General features: G+C 51.7%; 1 protein-coding gene across 2 annotated transcripts in view; it reads right to left on the reverse strand.

Annotated features, from left to right (window-relative positions):
* The window catches only part of LOC127913471 (sodium/calcium exchanger 3-like), a 204,421-nt gene that overhangs the window by 4,697 nt on the left and 182,224 nt on the right, over positions 1 to 17,500 (reverse strand). Inside the window, exons 5-7 of one of the 2 annotated variants that reach the window (XM_052485492.1) lie at positions 8,794 to 8,893; positions 4,123 to 4,205; positions 2,872 to 3,058 (exon numbers count right to left, since the gene is read on the reverse strand). In XM_052485492.1, the coding sequence (XP_052341452.1) occupies positions 2,872 to 3,058; positions 4,123 to 4,205; positions 8,794 to 8,893 (370 nt within the window). Of the gene's footprint in view, positions 1 to 2,871; positions 3,059 to 4,122; positions 4,209 to 8,793; positions 8,894 to 17,500 lie in introns of both variants that reach the window. The other variant, XM_052485491.1, reaches the window with a different exon arrangement.

Consider the following 17,500-nt stretch of genomic DNA (forward strand, 5'->3'; position numbering starts at 1 on the left):
GGCCACGCAGTCATGGGTGAACAGGGAGTACAGGAGAGGGCTGAGAACGTACCCTTGTGGGGCCCCAGTGTTGAGGATCAGCGGAGTGGAGATGTTGTTTCCTACCTTCACCACCTGGGGGTGGCCCGTCAGGAAGTCCAGGACCCAGTTGCACAGGGCGGGGCCAAGACCCAGGGTCTCGAGCTTGATGACGAGTTTGGAGGGTACTATGGTGTTGAATGATGAGCTGTAGTCAATGAACAGCATTCTCATATAGGTATTCCTCTTGTCCAGATGGGATAGGGCAGTGTGCAGTGTGATGGCGATTGCATCGTCTGTGGACCTATTAGGGCGGTAAGCAAATTGGAGTGGGTCTAGGGTGTCAGGTAGGGTGGAGGTGATATGATCCTTGACTAGTCTCTCAAAGGACTTCATGATGACAGAAGTGAGTGCTATGGGGCAATAGTCGTTTAGCTCAGTTGCCTTTGCTTTCTTGGGTATAGGAACAATGGTGGCCATCTTGAAGCATGTGGGGACAGCAGACTGGGATAGAGAGAGATTGAATATGTCCGTAAACACACCAGCCAGCTGGTCTGCGCATGCTCCAAGGATGAAGTTAGGGATGCCGTCTGGGCCTGCAGCCTTGAGGGTTAACACGTTTAAATGTTTTACTCACGTCGGCCACAGAGAAGGAGAGCCCACAGACTTTGGCAGCGGGCCCTGTCAGTGACACTGTATTGTCAGTGTCACGAGCAAAGAAGTTGTTTAATTTGTCTGGGAGCAAGACGTCGATGTCCACGACGGGGCTGGTTTTCGTTTTGTAATCTGTGACTGTCTGTAGACCCTGCCACATACGTCTCGTGTTTGAGCCGTTGAATTGCGACTCCACTTTGTCTCTATACTGACGCTTTGCTTGTTTGATTGCCTTACGGAGGGAATATACTGTATGTATTCGGTCATGTTTCCGGTTAGCTTGCCATGATTAAATGCGGTGGTACATGCTTACTGCACAGTTTGAAGCGAAGCTGCCATCTCTGGTGCGATCTTGCATTATACTAAAATTATGTGTCTTGTGATTAATATTTTACGACTGAATAATTTAAAAATAATTTCAAAGGTAGCAGTGAAAAAACATAGAAAGACGCTTTAATTGTTGTATGACTTCACACCTACACCTTCTACACCTTCAACACCTACACCTTCTACACCTTCTACCCTACACCTTCTACACCTTCAACACCTACACCTTCTACACCTTCTACCCTACACCTTCTACCCTACACCTTCAACACCTACACCTTCTACACCTTCTACCCTACACCTTCTACCCTACACCTTCTACACCTTCAACACCTACACCTTCTACACCTTCTACCCTTCACCTTCTACACTTTCAACACCTACACCTTCTACACCGTCTACCCTACACCTTCTACCCTTCACCTTCAACACCTACACCTTCTACACCTTCAACACCTACACCTTCTACACCTTCTACCCTTCACCTTCTACACTTTCAACACCTACACCTTCTACACCTTCTACCCTTCACCTTCTACACTTTCAACACCTACACCTACTACACCATCTACCCTACACCTTCTACCCTTCACCTTCAACACCTACACCTTCTACACCTTCTATCCTACACCTTCTACACCTTCAACACCTACACCTTCTACACTTTCTACCCTACACCTTCCACCCTACAACTTCTACACCTTCAACACCTAACCCTTCTACACCTTCTACCCTACACCTTCTACCCTACACCTTCTACACCTTCAACACCTACACCTTCTACACCTTCTACCATACACCTTCTACACCTTCTACCCTACACCTTCTACATCTTCTACCCCTACGCCTTCTACCCCTACACCCACACCTTCTACCCCTACACCTTCTACCCCTACACCTTCTACACCCACACATTCTACCCCTACACCTTCTACGCTACACCTTCTACCCTACACCTTCTACACCTTCTACCCCTACACCTTCTACACCTTCTACCCCTACACCTTCTACCCTACACCTTCTACCCCTACACCTTCTACCCTACACCTTCTACACCTTCTACCCCTATACCTTCTACACCCACACCTCTACGCCTACACCTTCTACACCCACACCTTCTACACCCACACTTCTATCCCTACACCTTCTACACCCACACTTCTATCCCTACACCTTCTACACCCCCCCATACTGCTATCCATTAGTGTACTCACCAGGGACACCTTCTACACCTTCTATCCTACACCGAACACCTTCAACCCTACACCTTCTACACTTTCCCCCATACTGCTATCCACCCTAGTGTACTCACCAGGGACAGACACCTAACCCACGAACACCTTCTACCCTACACCTTCTACACACCACACCTTCTACACCCACACTTCTATCCCATACACCTTCTACACCTTCCCCATACTGCTATCCATTAGTGTACTCACCCCAGGGACAGACACCTTCAGCCCCGAACACCTTCTACCCCTACACCTTCTACACCCCCCATACTGCTATCCATTAGTCTACTCACCAGGGACAGACTACCCCAGCACCTTCGAACACCTTCTACCCTACACCTTCTACCCCCCATACTGCTATCCATTAGTGTACTCACCAGGGACAGACGTACCTTCTACGCCACGAACACCTTCTACCCTACACCTTCTACACCCCCCCATACTGCTATCCATTAGTGTACTCACCAGGGACAGACGTACCCAGCGCCACGAACACCTTCTACCCTACACCTTCTACACCCCCCCATACTGCTATCCATTAGTGTACTCACCAGGGACAGACGTACCCAGCGCCACGAACACCTTCTACCCTACACCTTCTACACCCCCCCATACTGCTATCCATTAGTGTACTCACCAGGGACAGACGTACCCAGCGCCACGAACACCACGGCAGTAACGGAGTCTTTCAACCCGATGGTGCAGCCAAAGTGAGAGGCCAGATCTCCGATCACTGCGGTCAGCATGCCGATGATGACGATGGAGATGAAGAAGCAGGCCCAGCCGTTCAGGTAGTCCGTGGGAGGAACACAGGCGAACAGCACCTAATATTAATAATAATAATATTTATTTATTTATTTAACTAGGCAAGTCAGTTAAGAACTAATTCTCATTTTCAATGACAGCCTAGGAAAAGTGGGTTAACTGCCTGTTCAGGGGCAGAACGACAGATTTGTACCTTGTCAGCTCGGGGGTTTGAACTTGCAACCTTCCGGTTACTAGTCCAACACTTTAACCACTAGGCCACCCTGCCGCCTCACAACATGAATAATTCCATTAATAATAATAATAATAATATGAATAATATGAGTAATAATCGTATTAATATGAATAACAATTAGAATAATATGAATAGTATTATGAATAATAATCATATGAATATTATATTAGTATTACTATTATTATAGTAGTATTCATAATAATATTATTAATAATATGCATAATAATATAATTCATAATAATAGTAATAGTATTCATACTAATATTCATAATAACATGAATAATAATATAATTAATAATAATATTAATATTATATTATTATTACTATTATTATAGTAGTATTCATAATAATATTTATATGAATAATAATATGAATATGAATATGAATAATAATATGAATAGGAATATGAGTATGCATAATAATATGAATACTAATATGAATAATACTATGAATAATAATATGAATATGAATGATACTATGAATATGAATAATACTATGAATAATATGAATAATAATATGAATAATAATATGAGTATGAATAATAATATGAATAATAATATGAATAGTAATATTAATATTAATAATAATATGAATACAAATGTAACACTTTACTATAGGTGTCCTTATGAATGCATTCATAAAGCCCTTATAACAGCTACATAACACATCGTAACATGTGTCCATCGTTAACAGTTATCAATAGTTATGAGTAATGGCACTAAAGTGTTTCTAATAACATTTAGCAGATGTTTTTATCTAAAGGGACTTACAGTCATGTGAGCATTTTACATATGGGAGGTCACGGGAATCGAACCCACGACCCTCGGCGTTGCAAAGAAAAACATGCTCTACCATCTGAGCTTACAGAGGACCACCAACTCTACTCACCTTCCAGAAGACGGTGAGGAAGTGCATGACGTAGTCACAACAAGACGGAAGACGTTCTTCACCGGAGTCTTCCTCATCCTCGTCTCCTGGGGACAAGGGGGAGAGGAGGGGGGGGAGAGATTGAGGGAGGGAGGGAGGAGCAGAGGAGAGGAGAGATGGAGGGAGGGAGGAGCAGAGGAGAGATGGAGGGAGGGAGGAGCAGAGGAGAGGAGAGATGGAGGGAGGGAGGAGCAGAGGAGAGGAGAGATGGCGGGAGGGAGGAGCAGAGGAGAGGAGTGATGGAGGGAGGGAGGGAGGAGCAGAGGAGAGGAGTGATGGAGGGAGGAGCAGAGCAGAGGAGAGATGGAGGGAGGGAGCAGAGGAGAGGAGTGATGGAGGGAGGAGCAGAGGAGAGGAGTGATGGAGGGAGGAGCAGAGGAGAGGAGAGATGGAGGGAGGAGCAGAGGAGAGGAGAGATGGAGGGATGGAGCAGAGGAGAGGAGTGATGGAGGGAGGAGCAGAGGAGAGGAGAGATGGAGGGATGGAGCAGAGGAGAGGAGTGATGGAGGGATGGAGCAGAGGAGAGGAGTGATGGAGGGAGGAGCAGAGGAGAGGAGTGATGGAGGGAGGAGCAGAGGAGAGGAGAGATGGAGGGATGGAGCAGAGGAGAGGAGTGATGGAGGGAGGAGCAGAGGAGAGGAGAGATGGAGGGATGGAGCAGAGGAGAGGAGTGATGGAGGGAGGAGCAGAGGAGAGGAGTGATGGAGGGAGGGAGCAGAGGAGAGGAGAGATGGAGGGAGGAGCAGAGGAGAGGAGTGATGGAGGGAGGGAGCAGAGGAGAGGAGAGATGGAGGGAGGAGCAGAGGAGAGGAGAGATGGAGGGAGGGAGCAGAGGAGAGGAGAGATGGAGGGAGGAGCAGAGGAGAGGAGAGATGGAGGGATGGAGGAGCAGAGGAGAGGAAGGAAGACAATCATTTTAACTTACGTTGTGATACATTGAGTAATATTTCATAAGAGCAGATGGTTGTATTTCATAGTGACATCCTGGTTCCCGGTGTGTTTAACCCACTCTAAGAAGACTCACATACCCTCACACGGAACTATTAGGATGGGACAGGAAGAGGAATGACAACACCTGCCACTACTGAACATCTCAATTAAGTGATCTTGTTATATGTAACAAAGCTAAAACCTTGTACAGTCGAACTCTATACATTCACAAGGCCATTAGAAGCCCTCGGAAGGCCATTAGGGGCCTTCAACAGGCCATTAGGGGCCCTCAACAGGCCGTTATGGGCCCTCAACAGGCCATTATGGGCTCTCAGTAGGCCATTAGGGGCACTCGGCAGGCCGTTAGGGGGCCCTAATCAGGCCATTAGGTGCCCTCAGCAGGCCATTAGGGGCTCTCAGCGGGCCATTAGGGGCCCTCAGTGGGCCATTAGGGGCCCTCAGCGGGCCATTAGGGGCCCTCAGCGGGCCATTAGGGGCACTCAACAGGCCATTAGAGGCCCTCATCAGGCCATTAGGGGACTTCCTTCAAACAGAGGTAGGGACGTGTGTAGCCTGACAGGCATTGTGAGTGACTGTCCCAGCTCCCCCCAGACAAAATGAGGCCTCCATGAGCAGGCAGGGTAGCTGGACAGGGGGCTAGGTAGGAGATTAGACAGGCCTAGGTCTATGTAGACATACATTTTTCAGCGGGTCATGAAATAATAACCAGTGCCACTGGATTAAATATTTTAACACCAATCACAGTGAGGGCCTTCCAGTTCACTGAGGAGAGTGAGGGCCTTCCAGTTCACTGAGGAGAGTGAGGGCCTTCCAGTTCACTGAGCAGAGTGAGGGCCTTCCAGTTCACTGAGCAGAGTGAGGGCCTTCCAGTTCACTGAGGAGAGTGAGGGCCTTCCAGTTCACTGAGCAGAGTGAGGGCCTTCCCGTTTACTGAGCAGAGTGAGGGCCTTCCCGTTTACTGAGCAGAGTGAGGGCCTTCCCATTTACTGAGCAGAGTGAGGGCCTTCAATGATTTTACTGTGTGGAGAAAAATAATCTACAGAGATGTAGAGAGGATTGTGTGTGTGTGTGTGTGTGTGTGTGTGTGTGTGTGTGTGTGTGTGTGTGTGTGTGTGTGTGTGTGTGTGTGTGTGTGTGTGTGTGTGTGTGTGTGTAGTGTGTGTGTGTAGTGTGTGTGAGTGTTTGTGTGTGTGTGTGTAGTGTGTAGTGTGTGTGTGTAGTGTGTAGTGTGTGTGTGTAGTGTGTAGTGTGTGTGTAGTGTGTAGTGTGTGTGTGTAGTGTGTAGTGTGTAGTGTGTGTAGTGTGTAGTGTGTGTGTAGTGTGTGTGTGTAGTGTGTAGTGTGTGTGTAGTGTGTGTGTAGTGTGTAGTGTGTGTGTGTGTAGTGTGTGTGTAGTGTGTAGTGTGTGTGTAGTGTGTAGTGTGTAGTGTGTAGTGTGTGTGTAGTGTGTGTGTAGTGTGTAGTGTGTAGTGTGTAGTGTGTGTAGTGTGTAGTGTGTAGTGTGTGTGTATAGTGTGTAGTGTGTGTAGTGTGTGTAGTGTGTAGTGTGTAGTGTGTGTAGTGTGTGTGAGGAAACTGGACGTCTTTCTCAATTCATCTTTCCTTGATTTGATTCCTCATATCCTCTTTCCTCCTTCTCAAAATGAAGGATCTGAGGGGATGGAGATGTTTCCCTCCAATGTGTTTTGAGAAGGAGGTCGAGGAAAGAAGCATTGAGAAACAGCCAGAGTATCACCTCATGTTGCTCCGTAGAAGCTGGAGAAGTTCTGCCGACAGCAGAAATGGGTGACATGGTTTCAGACAGTCTGTCTAGGACCGTCGACAGGGCTGATTGGTAGATCTTCACACAACAAAGATCCTATAGTCAGACTCAAAGTCACTCAGACAAGGTGACAAAACAATGACGTTTCTGTGAGTGGGAAGATGGCCCGAATACAGAAAACATATCCAATCTGTCTTGTCTCTTTTATAAAGCCAAACGCAAAGCTAAACAAAAAAAATAACACACGTATTAGTTATTGATTTTTGTACAAATCTAACAATTATGACTGATTATGAGGACGATTAACAAAAGATCCACGTTTTTTATGTCACTGTATTTTTTTTAATATAGATTTTTTATTTAACTAGGCAGGTCAGTTAAGAACAATTTCTTATTTTCAATGACGGCCTAGGAACAGCCTTATTCAGGGGAACAGTGGGTTAACTGCCTTGTTCAGGGGAACAGTGGGTTAACTGCCTTGTTCAGGGGAACAGTGGGTTAACTGCCTTGTTCAGGGGAACAGTGGGTTAACTGCCTTGTTCAGGGGAACAGTGGGTTAACTGCCTTGTTCAGGGGAACAGTGTGTTAACTGCCTTGTTCAGGGGAACAGTGGGTTAACTGCCTTGTTCAGGGGAACAGTGGGTTAACTGCCTTGTTCAGGGGAACAGTGGGTTAACTGCCTTGTTCAGGGGAACAGTGGGTTAACTGCCTTGTTCAGAGGAACAGTGGGTTAACTGCCTTGTTCAGGGGAACAGTGGGTTAACTGCCTTGTTCAGGGAACAGTGGGTTAACTGCCTTGTTCAGAGGAACAGTGGGTTAACTGCCTTGTTCAGGGGAACAGTGGGTTAACTGCCTTGTTCAGGGGAACAGTGGGTTAACTGCCTTGTTCAGGGGAACAGTGGGTTAACTGCCTTGTTCAGGGGAACAGTGGGTTAACTGCCTTGCTCAGGGGAACAGTGGGTTAACTGCCTTGTTCAGGGGAACTGTGGGTTAACTGCCTTGTTCAGGGGAACAGTGGGTTAACTGCCTTGTCCAGGGGAACAGTTGGTTAACTGCCTTGTTCAGGGGAACAGTGGGTTAACTGCCTTGTCCATGGGAACAGTGGGTTAACTCCCTTGTTCAGGGGAACAGTGGGTTAACTGCCTTGTTCAGGGGAACAGTGGGTTAACTGCCTTGTTCAGGGGAACAATGGGTTAACTGCCTTGTTCAGGGGAACAATGGGTTAACTGCCTTGTTCAGGGGAACAGTGGGTTAACTGCCTTGTTCAGGGGAACAGTGGGTTAACTGCCTTGTTCAGGGGAACAGTGGGTTAACTGCCTTGTTCAGGGGAACAGTGGGTTAACTGCCTTGTTCAGGGGAACAGTGGGTTCAGGGGAAAAGTGGGTGAACTGCCTTGTTCAGGGGAACAGAGGGTTAACTGCCTTGTTCAGGGGAACAGTGGGTTAACTGCCTTGTTCAGGGGAACAGTGGGTTAACTGCCTTGTTCAGGGGAACAGTGGGTTAACTGCCTTGTTCAGGGGAACAGTGGGTGAACTGCCTTGTTCAGGGGAACAGTGGGTTAACTGCCTTGTTCAGGGGAACAGTGGGTGAACTGCCTTGTTCAGGGGAACAGTGGGTTAACTGCCTTGTTCAGGGGGCAGAACGACAGATTTTTACCTTGTCAGCTCGGGGATTCGCACCTTTCAGTTACTAGTCCAACGCTCTAACAACTAGGATACCCTGCCGCCCCTTGTATTTACCTAGCCTGGTCCCTGTTTGTGCTAACATTCCAGACCTTTTCATGACGCGTGGCAAACAGTGGAATGTTAGCAAAACAGTTATGTTAACCAGGCTAGTATTTACCATCTTCCTTTGAGTTATCTGACCACTAAATGGCGCCCCCTAGAGTGTGGTATGTGCGGTGCAGGAGCTGGTTTTTACCTGCACTGACTGTGATGGCCTCCATGAACTGTTGTCTCCAGGAGTTGGTGCCCACCACCAGAGCCAGGTTGGTCTTCTTTATCAACTTATCCACCGTATTCTGAGGGAAACACACAACGTAGAAAGACAAGAGTTGTAAACACAAAAAACTATGTTTTAAGTGAGAAGTAGGCACGTCTGAAGCTGAAAATTCACATGAGCAGGGACTTCACCCATCCTGATCTACCAAGGTGTTCCAACACACAGCTTTGACCAACTACAGAGTATTCTGTCAGAAACACAAAAAGAGAAGACATTCAATGTCCCAAATATATTTTCTGAATATATAAAACATACAATCTACTTGCAATGAAGCCGCTCAACATCACATTAGTCATCTAACAAACTCCCATCCAGAGCGACCCACAGAAACAACCAGGGTCAACGCCCTGCTGAAGGGTCAACGCCCTGCTGAAGGGTCAACGCCCTGCTGAGGGGTCAACGCCCTGCTGAGGGGTCAACGCCCTGCTGAAGGGTCAACGCCCTGCTGAAGGGTCAACGCCCTGCTGAAGGGTCAACGCCCTGCTGAGGGGTCAACGCCCTGCTGAGGGGTCAACGCCCTGCTGAAGGGTCAACGCCCTGCTGAAGGGTCAACGCCCTGCTGAGGGGTCAACGCCCTGCTGAAGGGTCAACGCCCTGCTGAAGGGTCAACGCCCTGCTGAAGGGTCAACGCCCTGCTGAAGGGTCAACGCCCTGCTGAAGGGTCAACGCCCTGCTGAAGGGTCAACGCCCTGCTGAAGGGTCAACGCCCTGCTGAAGGGTCAACGCCCTGCTGAAGGGTCAACGCCCTGCTGAGGGGTCAACGCCCTGCTGAAGGGTCAACGCCCTGCTGAAGGGTCAACGCCCTGCTGAAGGGTCAACGCCCTGCTGAAGGGTCAACGCCCTGCTGAAGGGTCAACGCCCTGCTGAGGGGTCAACGCCCTGCTGAAGGGTCAACGCCCTGCTGAAGGGTCAACGCCCTGCTGAAGGGTCAACGCCCTGCTGAAGGGTCAACGCCCTGCTGAAGGGTCAACGCCCTGCTGAGGGTCAACGCCCTGCTGAAGGGTCAACGCCCTGCTGAAGGGTCAACGCCCTGCTGAAGGGTCAACGCCCTGCTGAAGGGTCAACGCCCTGCTGAAGGGTCAACGCCCTGCTGAGGGGTCAACGCCCTGCTGAAGGGTCAACGCCCTGCTGAAGGGTCAACGCCCTGCTGAAGGGTCAACGCCCTGCTGAAGGGTCAACGCCCTGCTGAAGGGTCAACGCCCTGCTGAAGGGTCAACGCCCTGCTGAAGGGTCAACGCCCTGCTGAAGGGTCAACGCCCTGCTGAAGGGTCAACGCCCTGCTGAAGGGTCAACGCCCTGCTGAAGGGTCAACGCCCTGCTGAAGGGTCAACGCCCTGCTGAAGGGTCAACGCCCTGCTGAAGGGTCAACGCCCTGCTGAAGGGTCAATGCCCTGCTGAGGGGTCAATGCCCTGCTGAAGGGTCAACGCCCTGCTGAGGGGTCAACGCCCTGCTGAAGGGTCAACGCCCTGCTGAAGGGTCAACGCCCTGCTGAAGGGTCAACGCCCTGCTGAAGGGTCAATGCCCTGCTGAAGGGTCAACGCCCTGCTGAAGGGTCAACGCCCTGCTGAAGGGTCAACGCCCTGCTGAAGGGTCAATGCCCTGCTGAAGGGTCAACGCCCTGCTGAGGGGTCAACGCCCTGCTGAAGGGTCAACGCACTGCTGAAGGGTCAACGCCCTGCTGAGGGGCACGTTGACAGATCTCCCACAAGGTCAAAAACGGGAACCCGAACTAGCGACTTGTTAGCCACAGGCTCAAGCTCCCAACCGCCAGGCCACCAGCCCTCAAGCCCCCCACAGTTTCCCAAGAGCTGCCCCTCAACCATCCGAGACCTCCCCCAAAGCCCCCCCTCCCCCCTCCAGAAAATAAAATAATTCCCCACACCCCAAAACTCCCCCAAATGCATCAATAACCAACGAAATTAACAAAAGAGAAAAACGAAGGATAAAACAGAAAACAAGAAAACACCCCGGTTAAACCCTCCACTAACCCGGACGGGCCAATGGTGCGCCGCCCTATGGGACTCCCAATCACGGCTGGTTGTGATACAGCCTGATATCGAACCAGGGTCTGGAGTGACGTCTGCGCGGAAATGCAATGCCTTAGACCGCTGTGTCACTTGGGAGCCCCCATTTGAATGAGTGTGTGTGTATATGCATGTGCACAAACACCTGCACGGCATCAGCCTCAGGCAAACCGACATTAGTTGTAACAACACTGTCCCCTCAGTGTCATTCAAACATACTTCTTGTTATGTTTTATTTTGACTTTATTTTTTGGCTTTTTTATTTTATTTTTACTTTGACTGTCATTCTATCCCCCGCCCAGCAACTCCACTCCCACCTGTCCCCAGTTCCACATCCCAACCCTCAGCTTCCCTCAGCCCATCCCATCTATCTCCAGTTACACATCCCAACCCTCAGCTTCCCTCAGCCCATCCCATCTATCTCCAGTTCCACATCCCAACCCTCAGCTTCCCTCAGCCCATCCCATCTATCTCCAGTTACACATCCCAACCCTCAGCTTCCCTCAGCCCATCCCATCTATCTCCAGTTCCACATCCCAACCCTCAGCTTCCCTCAGCCCATCCCATCTATCTCCAGTTCCACATCCCAACCCTCAGCTTCCCTCAGCCCATCCCATCTATCTCCAGTTCCACATCCCAACCCTCAGCGTCCCTCAGCCCATCCCATCTATCTCCAGTTCCACATCCCAACCCTCAGCGTCCCTCAGCCCATCCCATCTATCTCCAGTTCCACATCCCAACCCTCAGCGTCCCTCAGCCCATCCCATCTATCTCCAGTTCCACATCCCAACCCTCAGCTTCCCTCAGCCCATCCCATCTATCTCCAGTTCCACATCCCAACCCTCAGCTTCCCTCAGCCCATCCCATCTTTCTCCAGTTCCAAATCCCAACCCTCAGCTTCCCTCAGCCCATCCCATCTATCTCCAGTTCCACATCCCAACCCTCAGCTTCCCTCAGCCCATCCCATCTATCTCCAGTTCCACATCCCAACCCTCAGCTTCCCTCAGCCCATCCCATCTATCTCCAGTTCCACATCCCAACCCTCAGCTTCCCTCAGCCCATCCCATCTATCTCCAGTTCCACATCCCAACCCTCAGCTTCCCTCAGCCCATCCCATTTATCTCCAGTTCCACATCCCAACCCTCAGCTTCCCTCAGCCCATCCCATCTATCTCCAGTTACACATCCCAACCCTCAGCTTCCCTCAGCCCATCCCATCTATCTCCAGTTCCACATCCCAACCCTCAGCTTCCCTCAGCCCATCCCATCTATCTCCAGTTCCACATCCCAACCCTCAGCGTCCCTCAGCCCATCCCATCTATCTCCAGTTCCACATCCCAACCCTCAGCTTCCCTCAGCCCATCCCATCTATCTCCAGTTCCACATCCCAACCCTCAGCGTCCCTCAGCCCATCCCATCTATCTCCAGTTCCACATCCCAACCCTCAGCGTCCCTCAGCCCATCCCATCTATCTCCAGTTCCACATCCCAACCCTCAGCGTCCCTCAGCCCATCCCATCTATCTCCAGTTCCACATCCCAACCCTCAGCTTCCCTCAGCCCATCCCATCTATCTCCAGTTCCACATCCCAACCCTCAGCGTCCCTCAGCCCATCCCATCTATCTCCTATTCTACATCCCAAACCTCAGCCCCATCCCATCTATCTCCAGTTCCACATCCAAACCCTCAGCGTCCCTCAGCCCATCCCATCTATCTCCAGTTCCACATCCCAACCCTCAGCTTCCCTCAGCCCGTCCCATCTATCTCCAGTTCCACATCCCAACCCTCAGCTTCCCTCAGCCCATCCCATCTATCTCCAGTTCCACATCCCAACCCTCAGCGTCCCTCAGCCCATCCCATCTATCTCCAGTTCCAAAATCCCAACCCTCAGCGTACCTCAGCCCATCACATCTATCTCCAGTTCCACATCCCAACCCTCAGCTTCCCTCAGCCCATCCCATTTATCTCCAATTCCACATCCCAACCCTCAGCTTCCCTCAGCCCATCCCATCTATCTCCAGTTCCACATCCCAACCCTCAGCTTCCCTCAGCCCATCCCATCTATCTCCAGTTCCATATCCCAACCCTCAGCTTCCCTCAGCCCATCCCATCTATCTCCAGTTCCACATCCCAACCCTCAGCTTCCCTCAGCCCATCCCATTTATCTCCAGTTCCACATCCCAACCCTCAGCTTCCCTCAGCCCATCCCATCTATCTCCAGTTACACATCCCAACCCTCAGCTTCCCTCAGCCCATCCCATCTATCTCCAGTTCCACATCCCAACCCTCAGCTTCCCTCAGCCCATCCCATCTATCTCCAGTTCCACATCCCAACCCTCAGCGTCCCTCAGCTATTCTACATCCCATCTCCCATCTCTCCAGTTCCACATCCCAACCCTCAGCGTCCCTCAGCCCGTCCCATCTATCCCATCTATCTCCCAACCCCAGTTCCACATCCCAACCCTCAGCGTCCCTCAGCCCATCCCATCTATCTCCAGTTCCACATCCCAACCCTCAGCTTCCCTCAGCCCATCCCATCTATCTCCAGTTCCACATCCCAACCCTCAGCGTCCCTCAGCCCATCCCATCTATCTCCAGTTCCACATCCCAACCCTCAGCTTCCCTCAGCCCATCCCATCTATCTCCAGTTCCACATCCCAACCCTCAGCTTCCCTCAGCCCATCCCATCTATCTCCAGTTCCACATCCCAACCCTCAGCTTCCCTCAGCCCATCCCATCTATCTCCAGTTCCACATCCCAACCCTCAGCTTCCCTCAGCCCATCCCATCTATCTCCAGTTCCATATCCCAACCCTCAGCTTCCCTCAGCCCATCCCATCTATCTCCAGTTCCACATCCCAACCCTCAGCTTCCCTCAGCCCATCCCATCTATCTCCAGTTCCACATCCCAACCCTCAGCTTCCCTCAGCCCATCCCATCTATCTCCAGTTACACATCCCAACCCTCAGCTTCCCTCAGCCCATCCCATCTATCTCCAGTTCCACATCCCAACCCTCAGCTTCCCTCAGCCCATCCCATCTATCTCCAGTTCCACATCCCAACCCTCAGCGTCCCTCAGCCCATCCCATCTATCTCCAGTTCCACATCCCAACCCTCAGCTTCCCTCAGCCCATCCCATCTATCTCCAGTTCCACATCCCAACCCTCAGCTTCCCTCAGCCCATCCCATCTATCTCCAGTTCCACATCCCAACCCTCAGCTTCCCTCAGCCCATCCCATCTATCTCCTATTCTACATCCCAACCCTCAGCTTCCCTCAGCCCATCCCATCTATCTCCTAGTTCCACATCCCAACCCTCAGCGTCCCTCAGCCCATCCCATCTATCTCCTATTCCACATCCCAACCCTCAGCTTCCCTCAGCCCGTCCCATCTATCTCCAGTTCCACATCCCAACCCTCAGCTTCCCTCAGCCCATCCCATCTATCTCCAGTTCCACATCCCAACCCTCAGCTTCCCTCAGCCCATCCCATCTATCTCCAGTTCCACATCCCAACCCTCAGCGTCCCTCAGCCCATCCCATCTATCTCCAGTTCCACATCCCAACCCTCAGCTTCCCTCAGCCCATCCCATCTATCTCCAGTTCCACATCCCAACCCTCAGCGTCCCTCAGCCCATCCCATCTATCTCCAGTTCCAAAATCCCAACCCTCAGCGTCCCTCAGCCCATCCCATCTATCTCCAGTTCCACATCCCAACCCTCAGCGTCCCTCAGCCCATCCCATCTATCTCCAGTTCCACATCCCAACCCTCAGCGTCCCTCAGCCCATCCCATCTATCTCCAGTTCCACATCCCAACCCTCAGCTTCCCTCAGCCCATCCCATCTATCTCCAGTTCCACATCCCAACCCTCAGCGTCCCTCAGCCCATCCCATCTATCTCCTATTCTACATCCCAACCCTCAGCCCCATCCCATCTATCTCCAGTTCCACATCCCAACCCTCAGCGTCCCTCAGCCCGTCCCATCTATCTCCAGTTCCACATCCCAACCCTCAGCTTCCCTCAGCCCGTCCCATCTATCTCCAGTTCCACATCCCAACCCTCAGCTTCCCTCAGCCCATCCCATCTATCTCCAGTTCCACATCCCAACCCTCAGCTTCCCTCAGCCCATCCCATCTATCTCCAGTTCCACATCCCAACCCTCAGCGTCCCTCAGCCCATCCCATCTATCTCCAGTTCCACATCCCAACCCTCAGCTTCCCTCAGCCCATCCCATCTATATCCAGTTCCACATCCCAACCCTCAGCGTCCCTCAGCCCATCCCATCTATCTCCAGTTCCAAAATCCCAACCCTCAGCGTACCTCAGCCCATCACATCTATCTCCAGTTCCACATCCCAACCCTCAGCGTCCCTCAGCCCGTCCCATCTATCTCCAGTTCCACATCCACCCTCAGCTTCCTCAGCCCATCCCATTTATCTCAGTTCCACATCCCAACCCTCAGCTTCCCTCAGCCCATCCCATCTATCTCCAGTTACACATCCCAACCCTCAGCTTCCTCAGCCCATCCCATCTATCTCCAGTTCCACATCCCAACCCTCAGCTTCCCTCAGCCCATCCCATCTATCTCCAGTTCCACATCCCAACCCTCAGCGTCCCTCAGCCCATCCCATCTATCTCCAGTTCCACATCCCAACCCTCAGCGTCCCCCTCAGCCCATCCCATCTATCTCCAGTTCCACATCCCAACCCTCAGCTTCCCTCAGCCCATCCCATCTATCTCCAGTTCCACATCCCAACCCTCAGCGTCCCTCAGCCCATCCCATCTATCTCCTATTCCACATCCCAACCCTCAGCCCCATCCCATCTATCTCCAGTTCCACATCCCAACCCTCAGCGTCCCTCAGCCCGTCCCATCTATCTCCAGTTCCACATCCCAACCCTCAGCTTCCCTCAGCCCGTCCCATCTATCTCCAGTTCCACATCCCAACCCTCAGCTTCCCTCAGCCCATCCCATCTATCTCCAGTTCCACATCCCAACCCTCAGCGTCCCTCAGCCCATCCCATCTATCTCCAGTTCCAAAATCCCAACCCTCAGCGTACCTCAGCCCATCACATCTATCTCCAGTTCCACATCCCAACCCTCAGCGTCCCTCAGCCCGTCCCATCTATCTCCAGTTCCACATCCCAACCCTCAGCTTCCCTCAGCCCATCCCATTTATCTCCAGTTCCACATCCCAACCCTCAGCTTCCCTCAGCCCATCCCATCTATCTCCAGTTACACATCCCAACCCTCAGCTTCCCTCAGCCCATCCCATCTATCTCCAGTTCCACATCCCAACCCTCAGCTTCCCTCAGCCCATCCCATCTATCTCCAGTTCCACATCCCAACCCTCAGCGTCCCTCAGCCCATCCCATCTATCTCCAGTTCCACATCCCAACCCTCAGCGTCCCTCAGCCCATCCCATCTATCTCCAGTTCCACATCCCAACCCTCAGCTTCCCTCAGCCCATCCCATCTATCTCCAGTTCCACATCCCAACCCTCAGCGACCCTCAGCCCATCCCATCTATCTCCTATTCCACATCCCAACCCTCAGCCCCATCCCATCTATCTCCAGTTCCACATCCCAACCCTCAGCGTCCCTCAGCCCGTCCCATCTATCTCCAGTTCCACATCCCAACCCTCAGCGTCCCTCAGCCCATCCCATCTATCTCCAGTTCCAAAATCCCAACCCTCAGCGTACCTCAGCCCATCACATCTATCTCCAGTTCCACATCCCAACCCTCAGCGTCCCTCAGCCCATCCCATCTATCTCCAGTTCCAAAATCCCAACCCTCAGCGTACCTCAGCCCATCACATCTATCTCCAGTTCCACATCCCAACCCTCAGCGTCCCTCAGCCCGTCCCATCTATCTCCAGTTCCACATCCCAACCCTCAGCTTCCCTCAGCCCATCCCATCTATCTCCAGTTCCACATCCCAACCCTCAGCTTCCCTCAGCCCATCCCATCTATCTCCAGTTCCACATCCCAACCCTCAGCTTCCCTCAGCCCATCCCATCTATCTCCAGTTCCACATCCCAACCCTCAGCGTCCCTCAGCCCATCCCATCTATCTCCAGTTCCACATCCCAACCCTCAGCTTCCCTCAGCCCATCCCATTTATCTCCAGTTCCACATCCCAACCCTCAGCTTCCCTCAGCCCATCCCATCTATCTCCAGTTCCACATCCCAACCCTCAGCTTCCCTCAGCCCATCCCATCTATCTCCAGTTCCACATCCCAACCCTCAGCTTCCCTCAGCCCATCCCATCTATCTCCAGTTCCACATCCCAACCCTCAGCCCATCCCATCTATCTCCAGTTCCACATCCCAACCCTCAGCGTCCCTCAGCCCATCCCATCTATCTCCTATTCCACATCCCAACCCTCAGCTTCCCTCAGCCCATCCCATCTATCTCCTATTCCACATCCCAACCCTCAGCTTCCCTCAGCCCATCCCATCTATCTCCTATTCCACATCCCAACCCTCAGCTTCCCTCAGCCCATCCCATCTATCTCCTATTCCACATCCCAACCCTCAGCTTCCCTCAGCCCATCCCATCTATCTCCTATTCCACATCCCAACCCTCAGCTTCCCTCAGCCCATCCCA

Source organism: Oncorhynchus keta, chromosome 29, assembly GCF_023373465.1.
Source record: "Oncorhynchus keta strain PuntledgeMale-10-30-2019 chromosome 29, Oket_V2, whole genome shotgun sequence".
In the NCBI taxonomy this organism is placed as follows: domain Eukaryota; kingdom Metazoa; phylum Chordata; class Actinopteri; order Salmoniformes; family Salmonidae; genus Oncorhynchus; species Oncorhynchus keta.